This window comes from Argentina silus, assembly GCF_951799395.1.
Source record: "Argentina silus genome assembly, chromosome: 20".
NCBI classification, from domain to species: Eukaryota; Metazoa; Chordata; class Actinopteri; order Argentiniformes; family Argentinidae; genus Argentina; species Argentina silus.
The window spans coordinates 4,630,127-4,639,537 of record NC_139674.1 but is presented as its reverse complement, the minus strand read 5'-3'; the positions used below and the strand labels follow the sequence as shown (position 1 = coordinate 4,639,537).

At 42.6% G+C, this 9,411-nt stretch overlaps 2 protein-coding genes across 2 annotated transcripts; one reads left to right on the top strand and one right to left on the bottom strand.

The window, feature by feature from the left end:
- Nucleotides 1–289: 289 nt before the first annotated feature.
- Nucleotides 290–1,987, bottom strand: LOC310820269 (conserved oligomeric Golgi complex subunit 5-like; the record flags this gene model as incomplete). Its single annotated transcript, XM_083691849.1, has 6 exons — nt 1,939–1,987; nt 1,536–1,675; nt 1,299–1,356; nt 863–917; nt 485–554; nt 290–403 (listed from the first exon to the last, which is right to left on the bottom strand). Exons 1-6 carry the CDS (start codon nt 1,982–1,984, stop codon nt 290–292), a joined length of 483 nt encoding a protein of 160 aa, XP_083547975.1. The 5' UTR covers nt 1,985–1,987.
- Nucleotides 1,988–2,059: 72 nt separating this feature from the next.
- dus4l (dihydrouridine synthase 4-like) lies at nt 2,060–8,606 on the top strand. The gene is made up of 13 exons (XM_083691848.1): nt 2,060–2,395; nt 2,502–2,623; nt 2,844–2,961; nt 3,286–3,408; nt 3,561–3,787; nt 4,102–4,346; nt 5,395–5,501; nt 5,630–5,730; nt 5,924–6,071; nt 6,315–6,450; nt 6,881–6,983; nt 7,096–7,196; nt 7,624–8,606. Exons 1-13 carry the CDS (start codon nt 2,313–2,315, stop codon nt 7,657–7,659), a joined length of 1,650 nt encoding a protein of 549 aa, XP_083547974.1. The 5' UTR covers nt 2,060–2,312; the 3' UTR covers nt 7,660–8,606.
- Nucleotides 8,607–9,411: the final 805 nt, after the last annotated feature.

Here is a 9,411-nt window from a genome sequence, read left to right as displayed (position 1 = left end):
GGGTAGAAAAGGTTGTACCATTACCAATTTCCAAATCAGAACTGGTGCCTCCTGGCAATTGTCCTGGTGGAGACATTACATTACCTCAACCAATTGTGTCTTTGCAATAGGCAGAGGCAATAAAAACAAATAATTATAGCCCTTCCAATACGTGCTGGCGGTCATTTTGTGCCTTTTAGAAAAAGCATAAACTGAAAAAAAGAAAAAAGAAAAGAAAAAGCTTGGCAAAACCTATAAGCAAATGGGGGTTTGTATATTCCCTCATATGTCTTTCCAATAAACATGGAAATCAACTCCCTGAGCAGGAGTGGAGCAGGGATGAGATGCCGCGCCGTAAGCCACTCAGAACAAAGGCGGGAGGGATAATAAAGGGCGGAGAGGCAATCTTGGTCTGTGATTGAGCCTGGATATACACAGGCACAACACGACCCACACGGGAGATACCGGTGTTTGTTTCTCAGCCAAAGGGAGGAAGGATGGATACCTGTAATCTGGCAAGCTGGTCGGTCCTGGCGACGATCTTATTGTACGGGTCAACAATTTTAGTCCTTATCCTACAAGAGAAAACACAGAGGGGGTTGAGTGATGAAATTCAAAACCTGATGACTGCCAGTTTATTCTCATTAGAACACAAGCCCCTAGGCACGTGAATAGACCAATAAGATGGTAATATAGTAGCTTCATCTTGTGATCTGATATAGGCTAGGCCCAGGTAGAATTCTCATCATATTGCTATGTCAAACAAGATATTTAGATTCTTTCAGATCACAAAAGTGCCTAACATAGGTGTTAGGGGGCTAGATGAGGATTTAGGATTGGGCATCTTAGTGTGATCTCCCTGGTTTAGGTTGTGGGGACCTACCTGTCTACAGCTCCCTGTAGTGCAGCAATTCTTGTCTGCATCATCTGCAGCACCCCTAGGATTACACAAACAATTCAATACATCCATGTCAAACTCCATTATTGAGTATAAACAATAATCACCATCTCTCTTATATCCATCTTAATACATAGAATCCAATCAACATTGAGAAGTGTTCTGTGGCAAAGGATGTGAGAGGCTTTACTCAATATTGTGACTCTAGCGCCCCCCTATGGATTACCTATGACATTGCAATGAAAGCATTTGATTTAGCTAATCAAAGTGATGGTTCCAGGCTAGTGTTTCAGTATAATATAGTTTCAGTATTTGACAAAATGCATACAAATCACAACATACATTTGGAGACCACATCAAAAAAGCTATCAATTAAAATCATAGCAGGTATTCTTAAATCAGACACTTAAATGTAGGTTACCTTCAAGAGACTCAATCCCAGTTGCTTGAGCAAGCAAGTCCTCATGTCTGGCTACCACCTGACACAAGAATTAAGTTTCCCAATGTGAAAAAAGGCACAAACATGTTTTCTAATTCACATTTCACAAATCATTGAGGACATACACATTACATGTATGCTCTAGATCAAATGCAAAGCAATAAAGCACGTAATTAATCCTTCCTGATACCCTTTACTGTCAGTATCCAAGCAAAGTACCTGGCTGTGCAGCTCTTTGTCCAGTTGGCTGATGCCCTGCGCCAACTTGGCCAGTTGTTCAGCAATGACAGCATGATGGATGGCCTGAGCTGTGTACGTCTTCACGTCAAAGTCCTCCGTGAGAAAATCCGTATAGCATTCTGGAAACGAGATATACTTTTAACTCTACTTTTGCACTTGATGAGTTGGCAGGTCAAAGCAAACAGTAACTAGCTAGCTACTAGCAATTCAGGTTGAAGCCATTGATGCTGTTATTGCTGGCTGTCAAGCACAGAATCAACTCGGCAGGCGAAAACATAAAGGGCTAAATTCACCAAAAACAACAACAATATGCACATACGCATGTTAAGTAATAGTAACGTACAGAATAGCGAAAAGCATAACCATAATATCGCATTATTACCATCTTTCAATAGAGCTTGAGTTGAAGCTTCCCCATTCCCCTCCATGATTGCCACTTCACCACATGACGTAGAATGTGTGCGACATAATATTGTGCAGTGAGAACACGCCCATTAAACAACACCACTACCCGCATGTTGTTTTTAAACTTTGCTGCTTGTCCGGATCTTCATCTACAGTTTATATCTAAAACATGATATACGATCAGTTTTGTTGTAGGTCATAGATATCTCAATTGTTATGGCACATGAGAAGACAGGCTGTGTATGTAACAAACAAACCAGTCAGACTGTTCGCTAACAGAAAACCCACCACCAGCACCACCGATGATACCGAGCTAGCTGCTAACTGGCTCGTTCACTGTAGTAGAAGAAGATGCCAGCTAACACCAACATGATGGACATGTTTGAAAAAGGCAAAGTTCTGAAAATATGTGCGCCTATGGTCCGGTATTCAAAGTAAGACATTCAAACACGAATGTATTTGTGTTGTTGACTTGCTTGGCAGATTGCATGGTGTGCACAAATCGAACTCGATGGCTAACTAATTGTCTGTTCGTTTCAGGTTGGCATTCAGGTCCCTGGTGAGGAAATATGATTGTGACATTTGCTTCACTCCAATGATAGTTGCTGCAGACTTCATGCGTTCTGTCAAAGCTAGAGACAGCGAATTTACAACCAATGAATGTAAGTATGTATTTTTTCACTGAAACACTAGGCCGAGGCCAAGTTGACAATTGTCTAAGTGTCTAATACAGCAGTTGTCTAATTCATCGTAATATTAGGGACTGATGTGGCATTAGCTGTATTCTTAGGTGTCATGTCAGACATTCTATGTCGCAGGGTGAGTATTAGCATTGTAACGTGTAAGGCATTTTTGATCACTCTTGCCTTTCTCTCCCTCCAGCCGATCGCCCTCTGATAGTGCAGTTTGCTTCCAGTGATGCCCAGACCCTGGCTGACGCAGCCTGTGTGGTAGCACCTTTCTCTGATGGAGTGGATCTCAACTGTGGCTGTCCCCAAAGGTGCTACTAATTTGAGAGTAACCTCATTCCCAGACACTTACACCCAACATGCGGAAGGTCTGGTGGACCAACGCGTCAAAACTTCTGACGCATAGCCATTGGCTTTAACTCATATCAATCATCTCTCACAGAAATCATCTCCCCCCCCCCCCCCCCCCCCCCCCCCCCCCCACACACACACACACACAGTCTTTGCGCACCACAGGTTTCTGATTCAGTGCCACGCCTCACAGTAGTGTGATTAGCTGAAATCAAATAATGAAATATACTTTACTGAGTACGTTCACATTGTCATTTGACAAGTGTTGTTGTTATTGTTTTCAGGTGGGCCATGTCAGAGGGATATGGGGCATACTTGATAAACAAACCTGAGTTGGTGAAAGACATGGTTCGACAAGTCAGGAACCAAGTGGACAATCCCAACTACACAGCCTCCATCAAAATAAGGTACAGTAGGGATAGTGGTCATGGTAATTCAGTGAAAACACATCAGTGAAGTCCTCTGCAATGTCTTGATTGACTGCCGTGTCTGTTTTGCCCCTTACAGAATGTTAGAGCTACCTTTTGCAAACACTCACCGTTTCCTCTCTTCTCCACAGAATTCACAAGGACCTGAAGCGGACGGTCGACCTGTGTCAGAAGGCCGAGGCAGCCGGGGTGTCCTGGGTCACGGTGCACGGGCGGACCGCAGACGAACGCCACCAGCCCGTCAACCACGACGCCATAAAGATCATCAAGGACAGCCTCTCCATCCCCGTCATCGCCAATGGCGACATTAGGAACCTCCACGACTTGGAGACCACTCACGAGCTCACTGGTGTTGACGGTCAGTCAGTTACTTCCCTGTGGAAAGGCAAAAGGATGGGACACGCACAGTATACTTGACAACTTATGTATATTGTTTCACCATTCAAGGGATAGTTCACTCAATTTATATCACGTCAAAATGTACACTTGGATCTGATATCATCCCACTACATTGTGTTTCTCCTCTTATAGTCTGTGTTAATGAATGGTTAGACAGATTAGAAAATACATAATTTAATTGACATCTTAAGGTTTCATGTATAGTATAACATTGATTTATATAGAGGGTATCTATATGGGAATGGCTCACTCATCCCACCTTCCCCCCTGTAGGTGTGATGGCAGCGCGGGGGTTGTTGGCCAACCCGGCCATGTTCGCTGGTTACGAGGAGACGCCTCTGGAGTGTATCTGGGACTGGGTGGACATTTCTGTGGAGCAGGGGACCACCTTCACCTGCTTTCACCAACATCTTATGTACATGTTGGAGCGGGTCAGCTCTCAGCCGGAGAGAAAAGTGTTCAACTCCCTGGCCAGCACCTCTGCTGTCATAGACTACCTCCACAACACCTATGGAACAGTAGAGACATGAATTGTATCATCATGTCTGATTTTATTATGATGTATGTTTGGAATTTTTGTATCCAATAAAAGCTTTTTATCTTACTCTTTGACCACGTTCTGTCTTTTGGCAAAATCTTTTATTTGTATTATTATTATTATTTTATTTTTTTTACTGTATCTGTGTTGGATACACATTGTAGATCAGAGATTCTGCGCAGCCCCTTGAGCAAACAAAGATGACGTCATTCGAATGAGACCCAAAAAAAAGTGACAGCTGTAACAGGAAGTGGAGGAAGGAAGAGCAGCGATTAAAGTTCTCTGTTCTCTTCATCCAGTCGTGTCGATCAAGTTTGGTATTGAATCCCGGTGAGCTGCATAGTTTTGTTAAGCGCAGAACTTGGCGTCATATGTGTGTATTATTTGTTGAGGCTATGTATTTTTCATGAAAGTGGCGTCGTTTTCTATTTAGCTAAGCTGGCTGGCAACCTGGCTGATGTCACTTTCGGATGTAAAGATGTAACCTGCACATCGCAGTAAAGATACGGACAGTTGAGAAGACGGCCTCCTTAGAATCCCAAAACGTAGCATTGTGACTGCCGAGCATTGATTACTTTTCCTGATGATGACTGATGGATAGATTCAAGATTCAAAGTGTTTATTATCATATGCACAGTAGAAAACATGTTTCCCTGTACAACGAAATTCTTGCTTTGCTGTCCGCAAAATGCCGGATGATGATTCACGAGATGATTCACTTACTTAAACAAATGTATTTGTTGTAAGTCGCTTTGGATAAAGGCGTCTGCTAAATGCTGTAAATGTAAATATATATATTCATAGTATTCGCGTGTCATAACATAAGCCAGTGAACTTTGCACCGAGTAAGAAGCTTATCTCTGAACACAGGGACTTTGTTGTTTTGCATGTGAGGGCATTGTACTATATACAAGGAACTATATAGTTTCCCGAATTTGCCTCTGGTGCTGAGACAAACCAAAACGAACCAACCAGCTCCTGCCAAGTCTTGGAAAACTCGATTTGCTGAAATGTTTCATCTTTTTCAGAATCTATCATTAGAGATGACGTTGCAGTGGACTGCTGTGGCCACTTTCTTGTATGTGGAGATTGGAGTCCTCCTCATCCTCTGCCTACCCTTCATCTCAGCCAGGAGGTACTGTATGGTCATTACAAACTGCTAAATGCCAGACAATGTTTTGCCCAAATTAATATACAATCCACTGATGCTTAGTTGACGTGTGTGTGTGTGTGTGTGTGTGTATGCGTGCATGCGGTCCACAGATGGCAGAAAATTTTCCAGCTGAGCATATGGAACAAAATGGCCAGATTTTGGAACAAATTCTTCCTCACCATGATCATAATCCTCATAGTGCTCTTCCTTGGTATGTTCATGTTACAATCATGATGGTTCATAACAAAGTGACACACAATGACTTGATCATTCTCCTCAAGCTCGTGTTTATCGTATTGCTCTGTATGAAATGTGCTAGATTAATAAAGTTTTATTTGATTAGAAAAGTAGTGCACTACATAAGGAGTCATTTGAGACGCATATTTCCCCCCGTGTCCCTGCAGATGCTGTGCGTGAGGTGAGGAAGTATTCAGGGGGGGAGCAGAGCAAAGACCCCAAGCTGCACCCCAACATGTTTGACCACCTGCACATGAAGCTGTTCAGAGCCCAGAGGAACCTCTACATCTCCGGGTTCTCTCTCTTCCTTTGGCTGTGAGTCCTGCCTTTGTCATCATCATTTGTTTATAAATGCAACATCTGTCATGCTACATTGTGCCTTCTGAACATGGTGAGACTAACGTGACCTTACTGACCAGCATCCCATTGACAGCCAGATTAGGTCAAAACCTAAAACTGACCCTAACCCTTAACCCTAACCAAATTTTAACCAATTTGGAAATGTCAACATCGGTTTGCTGGTAGCTTTTCCCCACTGAACCCCTGTTCATTGATCAGGGTGATGAGGCGGGTGATCACCCTGATCAACCAACTGGCCACCGCCTCGGGCACCACGGCCGCCCTGCAGACCCAGGTCGAGAGCTCCAACCAGGCTGCCAAGAAATACATGGAGGACAACGAGCTCCTCAAACAGGTGAAGTGTCTCCAGTGTCTCCAGTGTCTCTGCCTTAGCATCACCCATGCTAAGGCACAAAGCATCTAATACAATATAGCTTTCACACAGTAAATATCTCCATTCGATACCGATCCTCAGTATAAGTCATTGAGACAAAAAGAGTGTTACAAGCTTAAGAAGGTTAAGAAGGTAAAGGTTACGAAGTCGGTCTAGGACAGTGATACACCTGGTCCTGGAGAGCCACAATGGGTCCAGGTTTTTGTCCCAGCCTAGTGCCATCACACCTGAAGCTTGATTAACTCTCTGTCACTGCTGAGCTGGGACAAAAGCCCTGTAGCCCTGCGGCTCTCCAGGACCAGAATTGATCCTCACGACTCTAGTATCTACAGTAGGACCGTAGGCAACTGGTCCTAGAGCAAGACTAATGGTGGTGAGGTGTTTGTTGCAGACTCTGAAGGACGGGAAGGGAGAAAAGGCCACAGTCGAGGGCAACCAGCTGCTGAGGAAAGAGATGGAGAAGCTCAGAGGAGAGCTGACAACCTCAAACGAAGGTTGGTACACACACACACACACAATCATGTGTTTAATTTTGAACCACGGCATGTCAGCAGTGCAAGAACAGTGGACGGTGAATAGGATTAGATTGATATTTTTTCCCTACAGACTTGAAGAAGTCCCAGTCAGAGGTGGAGGCTATGAAGAAACAGTCAGACGGACTCACCAAAGAATACGACAGGCTGCTGCAGGAACACCAGAAGCTCCAGGTACTGTACACCCTTCTAGCAGCTTATAGATGCAGCATATAACTATGTATTACTGGCCTGCCCACAACTGTCTATACAAGGGTATATAACTGTAGCGTATAGACATCTTCTACCCATAGACAACACATTTAGATTGACTAAGAATAGCATAGCCCAGACTTTATGATAATAGACAGCCCTCACACCTGAGCCAGCCAGTGCCCAGGGAAATCAGCAAGAGAGGCCCTGGGTAGTTGTTATTGTCATACTGCAGGGTTGGGCCATAGACAGTATTGTCATACTGCAGGGTTGGGCCGATATTCAATATTACCAAACATTTTCATATTTGGGGCCTTTTGTGAAACTGTTCTCTCTCTCAATATTCTGTAAAAGTGCCTAAGACCCATTTCTTCGATACAGCAACATTTTTTTTTTTCTTTCCTTCCAGAATCTTCAAGAGAACGGAGACAAGAAGGATGACTAGCCCTGGTGATATCTACCTGAGGTCTACCTGTGGTCAGGAATGTTTACAGATTCTGCTCAGCAACAAGAGAACCACTGCATCACACGATTATCTTGTGTCTTCGATATACCGAAGCACTGCATGTCACCAAAATTATCAGCTCCAAAGCCTCACTGAGGAATATGTTCGTATACAAATCTCTGAGCGTGTCCAACGTAGAATAGTTCTTTGCCTAGACTAGACAACATGGTATATATTTTTATTTGTTGTGTGGATAAGTGCACGTTTGTTATGAGTGCAGGACTGGCAGGATATGAAGCCTTGGACTGCAGTGGCTTACTGCTGTGAATGTAATTTGATGTAATGCCATTGTTTTTGCTTTTTTGTATATGGCAAGAGCACTGGCACTGTTGCAATCACATTGATGGTGTCTATATTCCAAGCAAACAGGGGAAAAACATACATTTGAGAAACAGGATGCACCGATCCAATATCCATTGTTCCTCTATGTCTTTTGTATTTTACGTTTGCTTTTTTTTGCTTTTTTATACAAATAGAAAAGCCATATTGTTAGTGATTTTTTTTTTGTTGAAAGTGTAATAACAATCATCAGGTTCTTGCCCCATTCCGTTTGAAATATCTGATCAATTCAGATTACAACCTACAAAGTGCTCGGTCAAATCTCTTTAACCATTTCCTGTTTTGTCACAATGATACTGAAGCATTTGTCAAATGGACATTCATCATTCCTCTTCTCACTTTCATTTCGACCTCCTTTATTGTGTCATTTTAAAGTCACGCAGAATCAGTCAAGTCATTTTGAGTGGTCAATATGAAGTATGGGTATTTTCTGAGGTAGTTTTGTTTACTGTGTATAGTTCTTTGTTTTAGAGGCAGTCTTCCACAACCTTTTAACACAGCAAATATGTCCTGGTTGCAGGAGATTCAGTTAGTTATTGCTTGAAAAATGTTTTTAAAAATGGTTTCATGGTTTACAATCCATAATACTGACTGATTGTGAATACAATACTGTGATGTAATTGGGCAGACTGATGAATACAAGACGAATGTGACTATGGTTCAAAGCTTGGTTGGTACAGCTGCAGTATGGGTTTCCATTTTGGAGAGTGACATGATACCAATTCCAAAATGTACCGTGAGCCTCTACCCCCTAGACCAAAGCAGTGTAGTAGAAGCTCCACATTGCCCTTGGATAGCCTATCCAATCAACAAGGGTCAGTGGGGTAGGGGGTAGGGGGTAGGGGATAGGGGTGGGTTTGGAATTGGGCCTTTCTCCTTCCATGAGTACTGGATGTGAACCACCAATATTACAGGAGAGAGTAGCCTCCTAGACAGAAGTGCCTTTCAGACAACTATTAGTTTGCTTTGTGTAGCAAAGAGGGCTGTTCCTGTGTACTGTATTGCTCATTATTAAAATTATTTTGATGCAAAATGATTTTGTGTGTAATTGATTTCTTGATCAGACTATGTCACCAAGCCTGTAAGCACCGGACACTGTGCTCTAAATATAATTTGTATATAAATAATGTCCACACATATCCACGTGATCCAATATTAAAAATGTTTTATTTTTGTATTACATTTAAAAGGTATTGAAGTTTACAAAAATAATCGAAGAAATAAAACTATATACATTCTGATTTTAAAGCAAGTGAGAAATGCCTTTCATTTCGTTGATGTATAACTCTTCACTTGGTATCTGGTGAGGTTTATTCGCCAAAAATATTTTTGGCCAAATCAAACACCATTTTT

Bases quoted from the DNA above. Each gene is read 5' to 3' on its own strand.
- dus4l (XM_083691848.1), top strand. From the start codon at position 2,313: ATGCCAGCTAACACCAACATGATGGACATGTTTGAAAAAGGCAAAGTT. The intron at 4,347-5,394 runs GTAGAGACATGA...CATCTTTTTCAG, and splicing joins TCCACAACACCTATGGAACA to AATCTATCATTAGAGATGAC. The intron at 5,731-5,923 runs GTATGTTCATGT...GTGTCCCTGCAG, and splicing joins CCTCATAGTGCTCTTCCTTG to ATGCTGTGCGTGAGGTGAGG.